Source organism: Corvus moneduloides, chromosome 3 (assembly GCF_009650955.1).
Source record: "Corvus moneduloides isolate bCorMon1 chromosome 3, bCorMon1.pri, whole genome shotgun sequence".
Classification (NCBI taxonomy): Eukaryota; Metazoa; Chordata; class Aves; order Passeriformes; family Corvidae; genus Corvus; species Corvus moneduloides.
The window spans coordinates 88,875,653-88,898,053 of NC_045478.1; the positions used below are offsets into that span (position 1 = coordinate 88,875,653).

Here is a 22,401-nt window from a genome sequence, read left to right on the forward strand (position 1 = left end):
ACATTAGAGTTCTAAGCACCAGATTATTTTCTTACATTATAAGGAAACGAAAATGCAGGAAGTTGTTTTATCTTGAAATGCTCACATCTCATGAAAATTCAAATGTGGTCTTTTTTCTGTTTGGTTATCAATTATTGTATTTTAGTGTCCCACATTCTTTTATCTTATGATTCTAAGTCATCAAAAATGCTGGTGACTTGAATTTGAGCACTTTTGTCAGCTTGGTATTGCCAGTGGACCCCTGAGATGAAAATGATGAAAGGTAGACAAGGCGGGGTATCCAGAGCAGAACATCATTTATTGGCAATAACTGGTACCAAGGTCAAAAGCTGGGGAGCATTTAGATGAGGGTAGGAAAACATTGCTTTGTTACACAGACAGGAGAATTGCTGCAACAACAGATAAATTAGCACAAAAATTGAACTTTCTCCTGAAACCAGGCAACCAATAATGAAACAAGAATTGGCATTTTCACTACCTGGGTGATCTCACCAGTCACAAAAACCAATTGTACACATGCAGTATCAGACTTCCCAAGGGAAAAGATGTAATAAATATGCAAAAATAATAAACAGAATACTTGAAGAAAGGTTAGCTCAACACTGCACATAAATAAACTTTTGTATTCAAACCAGAACTTTAAAGCACAGAGCAATTTTCTAATGAAACGCACATTTTTTTTGTAAAACAAGTAAGTTTGACAATTTTACAAAGACTGTCTCAATAGCATGCTTGAAGTTTTTTTCATTTATTTTCATTTAATTAATACAAACATTATTTCCATCTCAGCCAAAGCCTTTAGTTTTTCTGAGAGTAATGAAGCATAAACAAAAGCTGAACAAGTGCCATTTAACATCAGTAAATATTCAAAATAATTTCAGGAAGAATGAGCAGCTAGAAAGACATATCACAGTATTATCATTATTTATTACTTCTTACACATCTTGCATCTTACAGCAGTGTATGTTTTAGAGACTGCTGCTAGTGCTGTGATAATTAATACAGATATGAACAGGTCTGCAGTTTTTTTCTAATGGTAGAGTGGGTAGAGTTACGAGAGACAAGTGCCATCTTTCTGTAGACTGAAATGATATTTTGCTTTTATTTGCTGCATTTCTATGAAAGGTGTCTTTTGATGGGTCTTTTTAATGTGATGTTGTTGTTTTCTTGGCTTTTTTTTTTTCTTCCAGTGTTACCATTGGCTTCTTAAAGCCCTGATTAGAATACTCTTTTTTGTGTGCAGTAACTTAACTACTTCTTATTTTCTTTTCTTATTTATTTTTTTTTTTTTAATTTTGAATTCCACTGAAGTCTGTCTCTTCTAGGAGGTTAAATGCATTAATTAGTATTGTATATTCTTTACCCTAGGAAGCTGTGCTTAATTCACATTTATACCAGAATATACTACTTCTGATAGAGCACATGTGCCAACAAATGAAAAACAAATTTGGTTTGCTATGTATTATTTAAGGGTACATAACAACAAGCTAGGTGAGATGGGCAAAATATCGCATACAAAAATGTAATAGAAAGATAGTTTATATTAGGGCCAGAAGTAAAACAGAAGTGCAAACTAGATACAAAATGGAGAAAAAACTACCTGCAAAAATTAGAGCAGTAGAAAATCTCCGCTATTTCCCAGGGTATCTATAACCTTGGCATTTTGTCCTTTCAGCTGTGTATAATAAAACCAGTAAGCATTCATTTTAGTGGATTTTTTTACTGTTGACGCAGCACTTCACTTTTCATACCAAGATACAGTTACAGTAACTGAATTGTATAATTCTTAGTAAACATACCCTTCTGCAGGATGGATTTTCATCTGTCTGGATAAAAGTCCTTGTCTCTTAAGAAGTGTGTACTATGTGTTCCATGCTCCTGTTTATTAGTGTTAGATTTTAAACTTTCTCCTTGTTGTTGTTACCACAATTGATAGAAAGTTCTAGCAAATACACTTTTTAACTTCTGTTGAATAATACGTGGGTGAATATTTGTTAACAGACCAACAACTACAGCGATAAAAATGTGTGAAGGGTTACCAGGAATGCTTAAGGAACATACACTCCACCTGAACTGTAAGGTTAATTGAAAACAGTTTTTTACCCCTTAAATTAACAGTACATTGGTGTATCCAAGTTCTCAGTTTTCTTTCACAACATAGGTGTGCAGACAGTTTGTTTAGATGTTTAAATATTTTCCCATCTGTTCTGTCAAAATTATTGATTGAGCAGCAAGCTACTTCTAATGTCCTATCTGAAGGTCTATATCTACTGGATTAGGAGAAACATTACTGGGACAAAAATGTAATGGCTTTTCCAGTAAGTTGCCTTGATTATCTAGCACGAAGTATGAGTCTAATATTTTGATATTCTTCTTTTAGAGATAAAACCCCATGCTGGCAACCTTTTGTATAGGACTGATAATGAATTTTACAAAGCCTTTCATGCTCAAGGTTACTGCTAAATTTGTCTGTGTTTGCAGAGTGCAGAAGTTACAGCAACTACCATATAGAGATGTGTGGGAAATACAGCTCTGGATGGTGTGAATTTCTTCTGTGCAACCAAAAATCTTCCAGACGCTGCTCATCAGGGATGTTGTATTTCAAGAAAATGCAATAAAGATGGGATTAAGGGATTTTTCTTCAGTTTGTCTGAGGCAGTCACACCTTGTTCAGTGTTCTGTGACTAGTAAAGTATAGGAGAATCCTAGTTTCCACCTAGGGCAAGTGGAATTAGGTGATTGAATTAAGATGGTCACAGACTTCACCTGTTATGTTGCTGGCTCACTTCCTAAAAAAATTTATTTTCACAGAAACTTGTAAAAGCGCTGTCTGTGTATGTATCAACTTCTCTTTGGCATTCAGTTGTCTGCTTCCTATGTCTCTGCCCCAAGCCCTTGTAAATAGGAGTTTGCAAATGTGTCTCCAAAAAAACTTTCGCCTCTTAGCTACCGAAGCAGTAAAGATAATAAAATATATCTTTTCACTGGTTTTCACCATAAAATTAAATGGACATCAAATTCTGTAGACTGTATGTTAGGCTCATAAAGGAGTGACATGCATAAAGCAAAGGACCTGAAGGTGTATTGACTAATAAACCTAAAGATTAAGACCTACAGCGACTGGTGAAATGAAGGAAGAGGTCATTTCTGTGGTTTTATTTTTTGGGAAAGAGAAAACTTCCAGTGGTAGTAACAATCTTCTTTTCAAGTCCAAGACAGTGGGCTTCTCAGCAGTGGGGAATAGGTAAGATAGATAAGATAGCTTTTTTTTTTTTTGGTGAATAAATGTAAATACAGGAGTATTTTTCTTCACTGATCTGTAATTATTTGCCAACAAAATGATTTATTATGTGCGAGGGAAAAATACAATTGAATTACTGCAGTCTTAGCAGTCCTGCAGTGTTTGTGTTGTCTTAATCATCATAATGGCAAAGGTTGGTCTGTGAACTGAATTTTTTATTTTGTATGTAGGGCTTTACAGTCTGCTCTGTGTACAAAGCACTATCCGATTGTATACTTGCTCGCTGCCAGTAATACTTTCCAGAAACCCCAATGTGTGCAGAAACGGTACAATCATTACAGAATACTTTGTTTTCCCTTGTTTACTGCTATCTCAGTAAATTAAAAGATTTTAAATTTGTATTGTGGCCTTTTGAGCACAATACAGATGAAAATTTTAAGGCAAATAAATAGCTCTCCCTTAGCAGAAACTCTAGTGCTGTCCAGTGCCTCTAAAACATCCATAAAAGCACTAAAGTACCTGCAAATGCCTGGCAGCAGATGCCTGGCTAATGTTTCTTGCTTGTTAGAAAGCATGTGTGTTACTTAACCTTTTGCATATTTATATAAGAAGGGAAAATACAAAGTTCAGTGGCACCTCTGCAGCTGTTTTTAAAAGCACCCTTATAAACCCAGGCTGCGTCCTTGTACTGCAGGCATAGGTGTGAGTTGGAGGAGCTACAATGCCTGTAAAAACTGGAGTGGTTTCAGTGCAGCAATGAGTTTATGCCCACTTTGGAACCCTGTTATACTGCTGGAGTGCTTTAGAGAAATGCAGGTTGGGAAGAAAAGCAGGCCTTAATCTTCACCCTAAGTGAGCACAGCTGTTACAGCTGTCAGTGTGTGCAGGAAAAACTGGCAGAGTCAGTGTAACTTCTGTGTCAGTGTAACTTTGGGGCAGAGATTGGCAAGCATTTCTTTCTGCAGCAATGCCACACCTGATGCTGCCCATGTTCTCAACTTGTGCTACTGCAACTGTTCACATGGTAATTGAGTGGCTTAGGTCAGAAAACTTGATTCAAGTGAAAAATAATCCAGGGTGAAACTTTTTCCCCCTTTTTTTTTCTCCTGTCTGATGTAGTGTGTTGCGTAGTTTTGACAAGGTAAGGGAAGCTGTGGTGAGAGAACAGAAACAAGAACCTGGATTAGGCTGGCAGTGCCTCTGAAAGAACCGGTTGTTGAACTAAAGCCCTGAAAACAAATGGAGTAAGATTTCCTCAAGTTGTAAAAATGATGGTAGGTTTTTTTGAGTTTTATTTCCCATGATCTGTGGTATCATCCAGACTGAACTGCAGTTATCCACCTTCTGCTTTGCTCAATGATGGGAAATCACTTGGGTACGGTGATTATGTCCAGGGTGGATGACTATAAGTGTTATCCACACACTGAAGTCACACTGTGCTGGAGCTCTTGTCTCCTAAAACCTCACCTAGATATTGGCAAGGTGGCTTGGATTTTGGCACCCCATGTGTGTGAAGAGGATGAAGGAAGGGAAATCATAAATCTGAATGATCTGACTATTTAAATAAATTTTGTGGAAGAAAGCAAGTAAGTCCATCTTTACTTTGTGGAAACATCCCTGACTTGAGTATGTAGTCAGGGTAGGTACTCTTTCTGAGCTCATGAGTTCTATGTGATCCTTGTGTTGTACTCCCAGAAAATATCAGTACATTCCTTTACAGCAGATACCAGAGTGGTTGACCTTGTGCCCACTGTGGTGGTTTTGGTAGGCCTGCTGCCTGTCCTGCTGTGACCACGAAGGGATTGGGTTCTTAGTGCAGTGCATTTCCTTAAAGATAGATTTGTGCGTCCTTATAGCAAGGGACAAGAATTGGCTGGTGGAGACAGCTCTTAAGGGCAGCGTACAGAGTCCAAGGGATCAAACTTTCCACAGTGGCTGTGTCTGGCTGGGTGCTTAGACTGGTGCCCCACATATACAAAGATATCCCAGAGGTACTGGAGAGACAGCAGTATCACTCCTCACAACCAAAGGAGACTTTTCTAAAAGCGGATATCCACTTCATGGTGGGCAAAAGATTGAATTATTTATAGGTGCAAAGCCTACAGCTGCATGTCATGTTCATTTTAGCACTGAGTTGAAGCTTTCTTGACCTATGTTCAGTGTAATTAAAACCAAATCCCTCCAATCCAAGAATTGCTTGGAAAGGATTCTGTAACGCTAGGGCAGTGTGTACAGACATGTTCTCATGCCTGCCCTAACTGCATAGATCTGGTTGTAGGAGCTGCTGGACTCCAGCGCTTCACTTCCATTGATTTGATACAGTCTACAAATTCAGGAGTTCCTAAACACCATGAAGATTAGAAATTACTTAAAGGAAATAATAGTGTATCTTCGCTGTGAATGCATTATGCACAATTTTATTACGTTTATGTTAAAATAAGTTGAGATGTATTTTGCTTTATTTACACTATTTTCAGGCTGTTTTCCTTTTGCCTAAATGAAACCATTTTGATGCTCTTGCTTGTCTGGCTGGCTGTAAACCAGGTATTTAAACAAAAATAAAGAGTTGCCAGTTTTGCCAGCTGGGGATGAGAACCCGGCTGGTGATATGCGGGTTTGGGAGGCAGTTAATCCAGCTTTTATGCTTTTTTATGATTTTATGTAAAAAGAGGTTAAAAATCACATTTGGCTCTTTCTTTGTACCGTTTTGTTGCTGTTGTGGGAATGCAGCAAAAGGTTGTTCATACTTTTTATTATTATTAGGTAAAGTCCTGCATAAATTACATAAAGCTGCAAATACAATTTGCTTTAGCTATTGGCCATGTGATTTGCCTTGTTCAGAGAACGATATGTTTTATTTTCCTGTTGCGTTCTTTTATAAACCACACATGCAAACCACACCTCAGCTTACTTGTAAAAAGAATCTACCACTGTCGCACAATTTTATGTATTTTGCTAGCTTCAAAAGAAAAGACTGTAACTGTACAGATGAGAGAAGCAGTAACAGTGCTAATAGATAAAGCAGGAAAATATATAATGCTTTTATTCTGTGGCAGAAGAAGTGGTGATTTAAAGACAAGCGTCACAGATTTCATACACAGTTCTTCAGCAAATAGCTTGCAATATGCTCCAACTCATAAAACATTTAATTAATTTTAAAATGCAGGAGTTATTTTAGTTAGTTTTGTCATATGTACTTATTCAGATAATTTGTTGTATTTTACACTTTCCAAAATTTCACCCACTATTTGGAAATATAAATGATGTAATGAGTCTGTTTGTTTTGGCACAGTTGTAAATCATATGTGTTAATGTGTTAATATTTATGATTTTTTAATCTTATATACACAAGATGGATTTTTAATATACTTCTTTTCATCATGTTTCTGCTACTAATCCTTAAGGACAGTGAAAAGTAGGAGTATGAATGCATTAATTACTGTGGGTTTTCCAAAATTGCCATACTGGATCAGACTGCATGTTGCTTCTGCTAACAGCACGTCCCAGATACTTCAGAGCAGGCTTGGGTTTACTGGAGGAGCAAGAGGAGAGGCAGATAAATGAGCTCAACACCCCTTGTTAGAGCTGGCTACGGTGTAGTGCTTGTGCCTGTGGTCACTTAGTGTCTACTTAGGTGCATGAGGACTGCCTCTGCCCTTGTTCAGGGGAGATTATTACACATTTTAGACAATTGCAAGATAATCTACTTATGGATAAAATTATTTCTGATCTTGTAGAGATTGCCTTATTCATTAAAGACTGAAAACTTTACTTTCACTACCAAGTGTCTACATGACTGTTGCTCTATGCTTGCAGTTCGAACACAAGCTTTTTGTGATGGTGATTGCATGTGTCTCTATGTTGTAAAAAGTATTTTGTTTTCTGGGGATTAGTTTGTTCTTGGTTTTTTCTTTTTTTAAAATTCAGTCATAGGGTGCTGCCTTTCAGAATCTGTCAGTGATACAGTAACAATTCTCTATAAAGAATTATTTACATTCTTTACATATGTAGTTCTACTCTATTAGTTGCATTTCTTTGATCTTTATTATTTAAGTCTAATTTCTTGTTTTAAGGTTTTTGGATAGCTCTTTCTGCAGCAAATATTGGCCATTTGACACACACAGCCTTCTGTATTAACATTTATTGACTTCTATTTAATCTTTTTTATATGAAGGGGCATGATCTACTAGAAATACACAGAAATTGGAATTATATTTTCAGTAACCTTCAGTTTCCTTATTGCTTATGATTTTTTTATGGGTGAATACTGCTGTTATGTTGTCTCCATGTCTGCAATTTAATATGAAGGTGTATTAAGGTCAAGACACACTGCTTAGATTTCCTATTCCTGTTCTCTGGGGCTGCTGGGAGAAGGGCTGTGGAATAAGTTGTTTTTAGGTACACAACGTCAGTGACATTATGTTAACAAATTGTATAATCATTACCAGTTTCTGTGTTTGTATAATACCCTATAAGCATAGTTTCATGGTAAACGTAGTATTGTATAAACACTGCCGTATTTTTTTGCATTGGCACGCTTCAGCTGGTAGGACTATTTAATGGACTGTAATGAAACTGTCAGGAGAAAGGCATTGAGGACTTTTGATATAAACAAAGATCATAAAGAAACTAAACTTGAATTAGTAAGATTAAGGTGGTTCTAAATTGGAGACTTTAGACAGGTGGGGCAAAAGAGAGGGAAGTGACTGAGCAAAGAGATGTTTCACCACTTCTAAATGAGGCATTGGTGTACCTGTAGATAATGTCTCTTCCTGAAGCTGTGGATGATATTAATGGCCTGGTAGAGGACATAGGAAAGGGTAAAAAGAAGTCATGATTATTTGGAGCAGGTAATTGTCAATTTTTTATTTTGCTTTTAGCAGTGGTAAGCTTGGAACTTCAGTGAGCTCAGGTGTGTGAGTCAGTGCTACAGTTTTGAGTCAGGTTCTGGGAGTCCTTGTAGCATACTGTGAAAATCAAGTCTCAGAAACACATTCCTATAGAGATGCATCAAACAGACTGAAATGATGATGTATGAAATAGTTTATGTCTCACAGGTGCTTTTGGTTTCTGTCTCAGGTGTTAGAAGATAATGACTATGGTCGTGCAGTGGACTGGTGGGGATTAGGAGTTGTCATGTATGAGATGATGTGTGGGAGATTACCCTTCTACAACCAAGATCATGAGAAACTGTTTGAACTGATACTGATGGAGGACATAAAATTTCCTCGAACTCTGTCTGCAGATGCAAAATCATTACTATCAGGCCTACTGATAAAGGATCCAAATAAGCGGTAAGTGAAATTAATTGGTTGTACAGGCATAATAAATGCTCTGATTGTGCTGGGTAATGTAAAAATAGGTCCGTGGTGCCTAGTCTTCCTGGCTGAAGGAGCTGTCAATCACAGGAAAGGGTCATACACAGGCATACAGTCTCAGATTTCCATTTTTTCAGTCCAGCAATGATTTACAAAATGGACTTAACCAGCAAAAGGAAGAAAAGCTTGTGGAAGACAAACTTTTTTAATCATTCACAGCAAACACAGGGATCTCTTCAAGTTTAGAATGTGTACTGGAACAAAGGGAAAGCTCTCAATTGTTTTTCCAATTGTAACTTAACCCTGAGCTGACTGCAGTGTCTCATGGGGACTGTAGCACTTGTTCTTGGTGATCATAGCAGGAGAGATGCATAGATAGCCACAGCTACATTTATTAGGGCACATAAATAAATCACATGTTAGACCATTAAACTAGTAAATTGTTAAAGAATACAACGGAAGTGAAAATTTTTAAAGTGAGTAGTTTGAAAGCATCACCCAGCTGCTGTCTGTGCCCTTTTGTGGTGGGCTTTTCCCTCTGGGATTGTTCCCTAGGAGAGCCATTTTCCAGTGGCTCCAGTACTGGACCAGCAGTGTCCTGGCTCTAAGACAAATCTCTTTGTAAATCAGTGGGATTTGTCTATAGATACCATTTTTTCCCCCAATATCTTTGTCATTCTTGTCTCCTAGGATGTTTTAGGGCTGCAGACATTGTCTGCCTCTCTTTCCTAGTGCTCCTTCAGACGCTGGTTCTCAAGAAGTTTTGAGTAGTGGGCATTGCCTGCAGGCACTCAGGGCAGGACTGGTTGTTGTGTTTCTCCAAGGCATTTGCCTGGATGCAGCCGGGTGCAGCAGGCAGGACAGCACAAGTGGTGAGCTTGTCTGCTCCAGCTGAGCTCAGTGTATGCAGGAAAAGCAAACTGTGACCAGCCAGCCAAATACAGGCAGAGTAGAGTAGAACTTTGTTTCTGTAGCAACTCCTAATGCTTTTTAACCTCCAAACAATCTGACCCATCAAATATATTAACCTTTAAAATTGGAAAGATGCTTCCTTGTAATTAATCTTTGCAGACAGTAGTGTTTATTACAGACTTATATTTAGAAGCTTATTTATATTCAAGTTCTTGTGATAGCTAATGCTAAATAGGGGAGGAACACAGAGATTTACACAACTCAGCTTTTTTGTGAGCAGCTAGAAGATATTGAGAGAAGTCTGGAGACTGAAGGCTAACTGCCATTTTTTGCCAAGATGTAGAGAATTTTACAATGAGTAGTTGAGAAACAAGGAGGAATACAGCTTGAAAATTAGAATAACTTTGCACTCAGTTATTGCAAGACTGACGTAGTAGTCCAGAATATTTTTGAAATTTGGCAGCAGGGTAATACCAAAACAGACGTTTTTCCTTGGTTGTGGAAATTATTCCTCCTTACAATAAATGCTTTAGAGAGGAATTTATCTTACTTAAATGCTTGCCTTTAGAATTTGTCTTTATATCTTTAGCAGTTCCTTTTAATGAAACACGCACTGTTTTTGTCACTCTTCTTGTTAACATTTACACGTATGCTCTGCTTATTTAGTTAAGAGTAGATTTTTTTTCTGCTGCAGCTTCCTTCTGTTAGGGCAGCAGGATCCCCAGTCTCAGGGAGAAGTTGGATGAGAGCTAAGCAGTCCTGAAAGTTGATGTGCTGTAGAGAAGGGTAGAGGTTCCCATCACTGAATGTGTGGTTCTTTCTCAACCAACAGCAGCAGCTCAAGGGAGCTGACTAAACTTGTCGAGTCAAAGTGGACTTGCTAATGCAACAAAAAATGGCCAGTTCTCTCTTCTTTTCTCATGGCAGGGTTAGTTTTTCTCCAGGTTAGGGAGCTGACTCTGCTCACAGTCACCAAGTGGGAATGATGCTACAGAGCCAAGTGAGAGAGGAGAGGTATGGGCAGGACACTGGACACTCCTCTTTTGGCAGCAGTGACCACTTCTGTGAGCTCAAACCACTTTGGGCAAGTGCACCCAAAGTAGGTGAAATCCACTTCCTAAGATGATTTACCAGACAGAGTCTGGCTTTGGCAAACTGTGGGCCACAGTGAGTAGTGTGGTTATTTACAGTGGCCTTTAAATAACCTTCTCAGCAGGCCTACAATTTATTAATTTATACTAATTGACTCAGATTGAGACTATTTTATGGTAATTGGTTAATTGTTACAGCACCCAGATGCAACAGCAGTAAGCACTGTATAAAAATGATGCACAAGTCATTACTGATTCAGTGCCTGGCACATCCTTGGCAAAGTTTTATATCAGCATTATTGGGTTAGTTTGGGTTTTTAATAGTGCCAGGGCATTAGTTGGTCTTTCAAGCAAACTAAACTTAAGTATGTTTTTAAAGTTAATGAATTACTAATGAAGCTCATCATGGGCAGTAACGAACAGTGTAGTTGGAATAGTCAAAAAGAACAGACCATGGCATGGATACTACCACTATCACGTCTTCCCTCGAGATCATCAGAATTCATATTAAAAGGGTGAAAATTGCATGTTAATTGGGTGAGAATATTTCCCAGACAGTCAAAAAGAAATGGTCACTTTTCCAACCATAGCAATACTTCGATCTCTCTATAAAAGTTTAATATATGTTGTTTTTTCCCCCACTCTCTTTAGACTTGGTGGAGGCCCAGATGATGCAAAAGAAATCATGCGTCATAGTTTCTTTGCTGGAGTAAACTGGCAAGATGTATATGATAAAAAGGTATGTCTTTATATGGCATTGAATAATCTGGCTTCTGCAAGGTGGTTTCAACTGGTAGTCATAGACTGCTGTTTTCTGGAGTTAGTAATTTTTTCTTTGCCACTTTTTTGTGTTAATACAATTGAATAATTATTCTGAACAAGGTTTACTTACCTAGTCTTTGTGTTTTCAGTAATAATTTGTCAGTTCACCAGAAATAAATTTTGCAAACCAACCCAAACCTTTTATAATGTAAATGTCCAAATTCTTCCCTTTTCATTTTTCTTCCTGGGCTTTCAAGAGAAAAGTAGATGTATGACTCAAGATAATGTGAAAAATGTAATACAGTTTATCCTGAATTGTCATTTTATTTCTGCCTTTTAGTGAAAAATTGTTTTATGAAAAAGGGAAATTAAGTGATCATAAGGAACTCATAGCAAAAATCTACTTTCTGATTGTTTGTGTATAAGTAGAAACCTTTTTCGAACTTAGTTTTAAAGAGATAGCTAAGAAAATTAAAATAGCATTACAACACTGAGCCAAAACAGCTTGTGGAGAAAGCAAGTGCTGGGAATTCAACTGGAACAGTTTTCTCCAGACCCAGTCCTGTTCCTGTAATGATCAACACTTTGGGAATGATTTTAGAAAATTATCTTACTTGGGAGTGAAACTCAATTCAACTTAAGTTGTTTTATATACAGAAACTGATTTTATCTCAGTATTTCTGTAAGAATTTACTTGTTGCTATAAACCCCTTCTATTTTGATAAAGACTTTTCTTTTTTCCCCAACTGTTTTACATTGTTAATCTGCCAGTTGAGCTGCGTAATTTTAAAAGATAGTTTTTTCTCCTTTTTTTTTTTGCTTTGTTCAAATAAAAGGAAAATGGAAGACATACGACTGAGCAGAATATGTTTATGCTACAATGTCAGTAATACAAACTGTTTTTTCAGTTGTTGTTGAACTGGAATTTCAAAAATGTGTGGTTGTTGGTGTGGTAACTTCTCTGACAAATACCGGAATTGAAATAAAAGCCTGTATATGATGATACAAAATATGGTACTCTGAAGTTACTTGGTACAAGTGTGATTTTTCCCTGGCAGTATCACAAGTTTTCAAGAAACTCTACAATAAATTATCAGAGCAAGTGTATTAATCAGGTTACTTTATGAGCTCAACCACTGGTTGGTTACGTAAGGACATTGTAGAGAAGCACTTTGAGGAAAAAGTCTAAAAATAAAATTTGAGGACCTTTCTAGAGTAAAAAGAAACCCCACTAAAATCAATAGGATTGCAAAGTGCTAGGAGTGGGTGAGGAAAAATCTAAAAATAAAATTTGAGGACCTTTCTAGAGTAAAAAGAAACCCCACTAAAATCAATAGGATTGCAAAGTGCTAGGAGTGGGTGAGAAAAAAAAAAGGTGTTACATTATTCTTGCTCCCTTGAAAAACATTTCTTAATTATCTTACATTAGAAATAGAACTTTCAATTCTATACTGTGTTCAGCATCTTATGTAGTTAAGAATATATAAATACTCCTAATTGCTTTGATTCTTTCCAAATGAACATGGCAAATGTGTTTCAGTCAAGATCTTTTTCTGAGCTATTAAAATAAAAGGAGGCATTTTGCAGATTTAAAAGAATAATTTTTTATATAATTATGTAAAAATATATAAATGCCGACACTTTGCTTTTATGCTCATGGAAGTGGATATGGCTTATTGGAGTATTATAACTAGAGAAACTCTAGTCATTCTTTGTTTACTCTGGACACTTGCTTTAAGAAACTAAATTTGCTGGTAAAACATCAACTGAATTTCCTCACTTGAACAATTAACTTCAAGGATCATAGGAATTGCTTTTGTGCAGTATTGCCACACAGTGTGTCCTTTATGGAAAAATAAGTCATGGAAATTACTTCTGACAATATGCTTTTCTGTCTAATTAAAAATTGTTTTGTTCCTATTTGTTCCTTACAAAGCCATTTGTCTGCCTGGTTAAAATAACCAGTTGTTCCTTCTGCACACACAGTCTTACACTCTGCAGACTTCAGAGCTGTGCTCTGAAATATAACCCTCAAACATAATAATAAGGTTAATGAACTTTCATCAAGTATATTCATTAGAATGCTTTTATGAATATTTTTAAGGTATTTTGGTATTCTAAAATAACTCAGAGCATCTAATAAATTTGATTTTCAATTAGGTTTATTCTGTGCTTGCTTGTGTTGCTGTTTATTGTTGGATGTTGAGTCTTCAGCAGTAGGGTCACTTGATGAAATTGATAGTGGATATAATTATTTGCATAGTAAAAATATTTCACAGTAATTTTGCCTGAGTTTTATGCACCATGGCACTGTAATTTTCTGGCTGCATTTCAGGGGTGTGTTTCTGTTAGAAATGAAAGAACTGAAGTTCTTTCAGAGTAATGGAAACCAAAAAATCATGTGTATTCTGAGTAGTTGCTGGGTGATAGTTTTGTACATGTGCACACTGTGCTCCTGTGCCTCTGATTTTATCATTTTACTAGGTTATCACTTTACTGGTGTGATTAGAAACAGAATTATATATCTGTAAACTATTTCATGTATTTCATGTGACAGACCACAGCTCTGTCAGGTCAAATGGATCCAAATGGTCAAATGGAATTATTAGGTTTCTGATACTGCTAACTCGTTAACCTAAAGTGGTACTACATAATGATAAAAAAAAATATTGTATGGCACACTGGAGCAGAGAAGGTCGTTGCCTTTAAATGAAAAATGTATAGTAGTTAGCATTTGTGATCTGATGTATTTATTTTTGGCAGAAAAACCATGAGGGCATATGAAGGAGAGCAGCCTGTGCCAGGTTCTTCCTGTGATCATCTCAGCCCTGATGAGTTTTTATCTCTCTGCCTGAGTATGAGAAATTGAATAGTTTGGCAAACTCTAAAGACTTCAAAAGCCCACGTACTAAATAAAATATTTGTTTTATTTTTAGGTAGAATCAGGAAGCTTTTATAAATTTCTCTGTTTCTTATATAAGAATTGCTTTGGCATATTTTTATTTGGGTAGCAGAAATACACTAAAGTTGTCAGATGTTCTGTTTAGGGTCTTTCACTGAACAAAAAGCACATGGGCATTACTTAAAAGATCGAAATTTGGGTATGTCTTCAGGCTTGAACCTTGAAGCACTCGGTAGCCTCATGGCGGAGGAGGTCCAGACCTTGTAGTGAGGCCTGTTTTTCCTCCTGCATATAATATGGATGAAAGATGAGAGAGACCATGTGGAAATTTGGGCTGAGATACGTGTTCTGATTGGTGGTAATACCTCTGGTTGTTCCTGAAGAAAATTAGGAAGTGCCAACAAGTGAATTTGTTGGTGCTGGGAAGGGAGCAGGGACAAGTGGCAGCAATGCTTGAAGTGGGGAGGCCTGGCTTTGCTGCGCGTGGTGCTTTTGGAGGCACCTGTCCCAGTGTGGAGGCAGTGGCTTTCAGCAGGAAGTCTGACAGCTGCAAGAAGCTGTTCCTTACCCTTCAGCTGTGGCTACCTTGGTTTACTGAAGACACAAACACAGCAAATGATGAAATCCCATGATCTAAGTCCTGGGTTCAGGCCTGGCAAAATCTGCAGTATAACTATGATCTTAAATGCACATTTAAGTATTTCTGTGTATCAGATTTTGAAAGGAAAGGGTGGGAGGGAAATAGGAAAATACCACCATTTGGATTTAGGTTATTGCTATTTGAATCATACTGTTTTTGTACAATTATCTGCACTGCCACAAAAACTGCAGAAATTACCCTCATTGGTTGCTTTTGTGTTGTTGCCATGCAAAGTTGTAGAAAGATCAGACAACAGCCAGTCTGATACTTTCATTGTGTTTCCACTGATACCTTAAATTATATGGGCAGACCTAGAGGTTGATTGCCACCCTTCCCCCAGCTGCTTGAATTTACAGGAAGGAAAATATACATAAGGGTGTCTGATTCTGAATCTACAAAATTGCTGTAGTCCTGGAGGTTTGTGGTTTCTCTCTGTCCATGGTAACAGCATTGTATCACTTGGAAAACAGTTTATCCGTGGATAAAACTCTCTACTGAAACCTGTTTGCTTGTGGGCTTGTGTTGTATGTCCTTCCACCACTGAAATTCCAGCTCCTTTTCCTCCCCCTGCCTAGGATCACCACATGCAGTGTCCGTGGGGTATTCCCAATTCCTGGCTGTGCTGTGGCTGCTTGCTGGGTAGCAAGCTGCCTGCTTTGGGGCCAGGTATGGGGATGAACCAGTCCCTACAGGAATGCTTATTAACTGGCTTGAAGTTCAAGTCAAATTACCCTCTTTCCCCCAGGTGCTAACTCTAGTTTGAGGGGCATGGACAGGTATTCCTCCCGTCTATTCAGCATGATTCAGCTGCAGTCTGTTGGTCAGTGGGATCCTTATGGTAGTGGAATGGCCTGAAGTTGTGTCAGGGGAGGTTTAGGTTGGATATTAGGGAAAGGTTCTACACCCAGAGGGTGGTTGGACCCTAGAACAGGCTCCCCAGGGAAGTGGTCACAGCACCAAGCCTGACAGAGTTCAATAAGTGTTTGGACAACGCTTTCAGGCACATGGTGTGGCTCTTGGGAGTGGTGCTGTGCAGGGCCAGGAGTTGTACATGATGATGTTTGTGGTCCTTTCCAACTCAGCGTAATCTGTGATTCTGTGAAAATCCCATTTAAATTAAAAGGAGATTGATGTTCTTAAGCATCATACTTCTCATTTGGCAGATTGAGTGCATCATGGTTACTTTGAAGTAGCTTCACCCATTTCTGTACAGCACCAAGACAAGTGATTCCTGGTAAATTCTCTTTGAGCAAGAAGGGTTACGTATTTTCCTTCATACTGAGGTATTTATGTAGTTCTTCACTAAGTGTGAGAAAGTTCAAGGCGTAGAATCAAGCCTGTACATCTCAGTGTACCTAAAACAGTCAAATACTGTGCCTGCCCCTTTCCTTCCTCTAGGAGATGGGTGTCAAATTTTCTAGGACTTGAACTGTGGAAAAACTGTGGTGTTTCTCACACACTGCTCTCAATGGATGCCAAATGGAAATGCCACTCACTGGAGATAATGAAGACACTAAGATATTGCTTCTGCTGTCATTTCTAACATCAAGCCTTTGAAATGGCCAGGGCAGATTCAGCTTGACAGATGGATATGAAATTGGATTTTTGTCTTGAACACAAAATCTTTAAGTCACTTAACTCACACTGAATTTAGACTTTTATTTATTTATTTGTACAGGCACATGCATATCTATGCATATGTGTGTGTGTAATGCATAAATCCAGAAAATCTGTATTTCTGCTCTACAGAGTAGATTGTCAGGAGGTGCAGTTCCCTGTCTGGTTGGAGCATTTTTCTGAATCGAGGCTGCTAAAGGAAGAAAATTATCCCACACTAAAATTTGGCAGCCAGGACCAAGCAGTGCGATTCTCTTGCAGACTGACAAGGCCTGTACTTAACAAAAGCTTATCTTACTCCTTTTGGACACAGGTTACTGGATGTGCCTTCTGGTGCTCACATCACTCTTGGACTTCTGACTTCTCAGGCCAGAAGTGAGCAGCACCTGGATACTATTTCCTTGTGCACCAAATGTGAAATGTCGCTGGCTGTAGAGTGGCATCTTCATGTTGTAATCATCAGAGTGGTTCTTAATGTTGGGTGTATTAATCTTTATCATTAAACCTCAGCTTCAGTCTTCCTTGTGATGTATGAAGAAGCTTCTGGAGTGTCAATCTAAGCGTTTATCTCTGCAGCATTCGCACCTTATTTGTCTTTCTAGTGTTTTCACTACAGCTGAAATTTGTGGACATTTTGCTTTCTGGTTTTAAATGAAGTCTGACAACTAATGGACAAAGGAGACACCCCTCCAGAAAAATGATTGCCAAGAATTTACTCAGGGAAGGGGAGGTGGTACTTTGGTGTCAGCTCAGGAGTCTGGAGTGGGATGTCCAAAAGACTTTAGCCCCAGTGGGTTTGGTGTAGGTGAGGTAGAACAGATGGAAAGGAGCAATCCCCAGTTCTGTCTGTCCACACAGCTGTGTGGGAGGTGGAGGTGAAGCTGTGAGGGAAGGAGACAAAGTGTATGGAAAGATTCAAGAAACCTCACTGACTCTCTGTTCAGCTGTATCTATGCTTCTCAATCTCAGCTACCGATTCCACTTTTCCAAAAGTTTTAGGGGATCATGGCTGTAAACAAGGGCACAGCCTGGATAAAACCCAGTGCACACTATTGTGGAGAGCCACATGGCTGGAGAGTTTGTTTTTGCAGCCAGTGAAGTTTCCAAATGTCTTTAATGTCCAGATATGAAAGATACTGCTGTAAGATAGATGAATCCTAAAACCATTGACATAAATTTGCATCAGGTCCCTCCCTTTTAGTTACAGTGTGGAGTTTCTTGTCTTCTACTTGTTTCACTTCCCCAGACAGCTGAACTTCTGTCATCACTGAAACTTTCATCAGCGGACTTATTGGATGTTATTGATAAACAGTTTTGTAATGAGCCTTGCTGCTGAGCATTGAGTCGGAGCACCAACTTAATGAGTTTTGTTTTAACGGTGCTTTTCATACCTGATTAAAATTATTATTGTAATTATTTGTTCCTTAAGAGCAATTTAGCACTGTGCTTCCCTTCTTAAAACAATGTTTTCAAAGTATTTTCCATAACCATTACTATTTCAGGTAGATGGAGAGAACAAGGGGAGGATTTAAAGTCGTAGTGAGGCTTGTTCATCTCAGTGGATTAAAAAAAAAGATATAACAAATCCCTGGATAAACCAGTAGTTAGCTTGTAAGTTTTTGAGAAAGAAACTTGTCATCTGATGCATTTTCCTTTTCCTCTCCAGCAGCACAGCCATACACTGCTACATACAATGACCTTACCTTGCCATACCTTTTGTGTTTCATTAATGACTTGAACCTGACTCACAGTTGTTACAGACTGAAGTGAGAGTTTGCTCCTTCTCTTTGCAAAGTGGTTGTAGCATGAAAGGTCTCTGGTGTACTTCACAGCAGGAGTAGTTTGTTCTACTGCAGATGTGTGCTGCACCATTGAAAAGACATTGCTTCTTGTCCTTGACTTGAGAAAGAAGAAAATTTTTCCTGAGCTTGTATTTTCATTATTTTCAAATGAAAAGTTTTATTTTTTTGTGAAATGGCATTTTCTGTTTCTGCCCATTAAAATGTATTCCAATCAAGGAAGTAGTAGAAGTAGTAAAATTATTATAAACCTGTTATCTTACAAATTTTTTTCATACTGAATTTATTGCTAAGATCTGTGAAAATGTCTTTTTAAAAGGATGTGATGTACAGTTAGGCTTGACTAGAATACAGTATTTTGCTTCCTGTAATCTTGTGTAGGCTTGTTTCTTTTGTCTTGGCTCTGCTTTGGTTCTGGTTTGGTTTTGGGGGTTTTTTTGTTGGTTTTTTGGTTTTTGGTTTGGTTTTTGGTTTGGTTTGGGTGTTTTTTGTTGTGTGTTTTGGTTGGTGTTTTCAGTTTGGGGTTTTTTTGACTGTTCTTTTTTCAGATAGAAAAATTACAATAAAATGACAATGTGGGATGTTGCACTGGAATAACTCAAATAACTCTTTTTAGGAATTGTGTGGCTGCATTGCTGGAGAGATGTACAACTTTGGAAATCTGCTTTAACAGTGGAGAATTGTTTGGGATAGCCTGGATGCATATAAAAATAATTTTCAAAAATTGAAGGAATCTGTGCAATAAAATGGAATACTTTGTTTATAAACATTGGATGTAACTTGATTTATACCTGGATGATTCTTCTGATGTTGTGTTTATATATGTTAGCTCCTTCAGCATTTATTCTACAATGCCCTGAACTTCTACTTCAAAATACCTCTCTGCTGTTGTATGTTTTCCATTCAGGACAATGTAAGGGAAAGCTGAACTTAGTTTTGTAAAAATATTAATCAGATTTATTGTACTGTTAAGTATATGAAGTGATAGATTTGGTTTTACTTAATAATTGCTTGCACTTACTGAAGATCTGGATCAGATAAAATCAGTCTCTTACTATGTACAGATCATGTACATCTATGCATCTAGTGCATAGAACTTGGGGAAAGGAGGGAGTTCAGCAGCAGTTCCTCCTTCTTTGCTGTGGAGTGAATGAACAAGTTAATTTTTTGCTGTTAGTGTTCTGGAGTCGAGGAGAGAGAGAACATGAAACTAGTGAAAACCACACGCAAGTTGGTAATATCAGTCAGCCAGGATATAAGCTGTTGTACTGAAAGGAAAATCAATTACACGTACTCTCAGGGTGTGTTTTACATCGCACATGAGGAGGTAGCACCAAAGGCCCAAACAAGGACATTGTCACACCACACACACACACACAATTTGCAATATCATACATACTAAACTGCTGCATTGTTTTTGGACTGGCAGCATGCAGTGTGATATTCCATACTCGATATGCCTTCCAGTAAAAATTTACTACCAGTTCTTCTGGTGGAGAAGGTGGATAGCAAGGCTGGTTCAAAAGAGGGGCAAGGGAGTCCTGCCTGCAGACTGTCAGTGGCTCCTACTGATTTGCTGTTGGGAAATCCCACACTGTGCTGTGGAAGCGGTAGGCAGGTTTAGATGCAGCAACTCCCTTAAGCCTGAACTGGCCTTTTTTCAAATGTAAAATTTATTTTCACATCATGTAATTTCTTCTAAAGGTACATTCAGATGAAGGCCTTACCACTGGAAACGAAAACCCCAAACCATGCTTATTATGCTTTCTGTGTAGTCTTTTTCTTCTTAGCTGTTTATACCACCCAGTTGTGGTGAAGTATCTAGAGATGCCTTTGCCTGGCAGCTCTGCGGGTAATTAAATTGGCCTGAAGAGTTTCTAGGTAATTATCTTTATGCAGCTCAATTTATCTGCAAGTCATGTGAGAGTGATACTTTGAATTTAGCTGCATTGTGCTATTAACTGGATTCTGAATGGGTATTTTTGGGATTGACTCTAATGGGTTCTATCTCTTAGTGGAAGTTAGAGACCCAGCTGCCTCTCCACAGACCTCCTTGTTTGATCTGGGGTGAAGGGAAAAGAACTTACTTGTTTTCCTGATAGTAATTTGGCTGCTTTGAGGTGTAGTAATTTTGTTTTGTTTCTTGGTGCCTTTCAGCTTGTACCTCCTTTTAAACCTCAAGTGACATCTGAGACAGACACCAGGTATTTTGATGAAGAATTTACAGCTCAGACTATTACAATAACACCGCCTGAAAAATGTAAGTCGGAAATGATGCATAAGCATGACATAACAGCAATGTTTGTAATAAAGCTGTGTGCAAGGTTTTTTCTGTTTGAATAGGAAAGCTGTTCTCACTGTTACTAATAAAAGTCTTCATATGGAAGTGTGTAAGAGTAACTCTCAATGACAGCTTTATTTTTAAGATGCAATAATTACAAAGCTTAGAATATTAGATCACTCTGGGTTGGGTTTTGGGGGCATTTTTGGTGTGGGCTTTTTGGTGTTGATTTTGTTTGGGGTTTTTTCTTTGTTTGTTGGTTTGGGGTTTTTTTTGTTTGTTGTTAAATACAAGAAGACACCAGCTTCAAGTGTTTACTGGTTGACAGTCAGGGTCCCAGTTCAGCAAAGTACTTGGAACATGGACCCTTCTTTAGGCATGTGGACAGTGCTGGGGGCTTCAGTGGGCTGTGTAGCTTTAGTAACATAGGCATGTTTTGAAATACCTTGAAGACAATACTTTGAAAAAAAACCTTAATTACTTGAAAATTAAATTTCCTATCAAGTCCTTTGCTTCAGCAGAGCTCTTAAAGAAGGTGTTAATATGGATGTAACCATGGCACTGGACCTTGCACAATTTCTTTATTAGAGTGAATGTGAATTCACTGTAGTTTGTGTTTTTGTCATCTTCTGTTTCACACAAGAATCATGATCTGATCAGCCAAGCCAGGGCTTTACAGTTACTTACCAAGCCAGAGCAGTTACAATCTTGCTCCTGAGTTTGTGAATGAATTTTCTTTCTAAATGGGGATATTTGGGGTTTTGTTTGTTTCTTTATATTGGAGGCTGAGAAAGGAGGATCACAAAAGTAGACAATAAAGGGTGTAGTTATGGTTGCTTAGCTTTTCATAAAGCAAGCTCATTTTTTGATGTTTTGGGACTCCCAGGTTAGCTGCAGTTTTCTGTTCATAAATAGATCTAGAGTATTTTCTGGATTTTGCATTTTTAGTGTTTGAACACAGTCATAGAAGCATAGAGTGGTTTGGATTGGAAGGGACCTTAAAGTCCATCTGGTTCCAATCCCCCTGCCTTGGGCAGGGGCACCTTCCACCAGACTGGGTTGCTCAAAATCCATAATTTAAGTGATTTTAAGTCTTTCTGCTGTGAAAAAAGAACCCTTTCTTCTCCCATCTATCGTGATAACAATTTGTTCATCTTTGTAACTTCAACAAATTGCACTAAAATTTGGATTAACTTGGGGTCTGTTGATTCGATATCAGATCTGCATTAACTCTAGTTTTTATGTGTAGAATATATGAAGATACAAAAGACACAAAATTCTGAAAGGTTGCATATAAATACATTGTTAGAATAACAGTCTCAGCAGGAGTCTTTAAGAATAAGCTCTGTTAAAAAGCCATGTGAGAATGTACATCCAAATTCTCGGAGTTAGGTAACATCTGGTGCCTGCTTTCCATTGGCACTGGAGGAATTATGTAAATAAAAATATTTATGAATTTGGCTTATTCCATATTTCTTCTAATCCCAGTAAATACTGTAAAAATAAGTAATTTACTAAAAATAATATCTAAGCATTGAAACACATAGAGCCTGTATGAATTGTTCATTTTGCAGCTGTTTTTCCTTTTAACTCACTTCAAAATGGAGGAATATTTAAACATATTTACAGTAAGACTGTAATTTCCTGAGCTCAGCTCAAGAAATGATGGAAACTGGCTGCCTCAATTGGCACTCGGCTTCTGTGCTGCCAGAGGCCGGGTATGCTGGCATGTTTGGATTAGCCTAGAAGGGGTAGTAGTGATTGAAGTTCTCAGGTGATAGTCAGAATAAAATGAACCAACCAATCAACCCAGCCTAAAATAAAGAGTGACTTTTGGG

The 22,401-nt window shown here is 37.9% G+C and overlaps 1 protein-coding gene across 5 annotated transcripts in view; it reads left to right on the top strand.

Annotated features, from left to right (window-relative positions):
• The window catches only part of AKT3 (AKT serine/threonine kinase 3), a 154,225-nt gene that overhangs the window by 124,240 nt on the left and 7,584 nt on the right, over positions 1-22,401 (top strand). For all 5 annotated transcript variants that reach the window (XR_004238882.1, XM_032102669.1, XM_032102668.1 and 2 more), the window contains 3 exons: positions 8,321-8,535; positions 11,214-11,301; positions 20,440-20,542. Coding sequence is in view for 4 of the 5 variants with exons in the window: in XM_032102669.1 (XP_031958560.1) it covers positions 8,321-8,535; positions 11,214-11,301; positions 20,440-20,542 (406 nt within the window). In the remaining variant the exon portion in view is untranslated. The remainder of the gene's footprint in view (positions 1-8,320; positions 8,536-11,213; positions 11,302-20,439; positions 20,543-22,401) is intronic.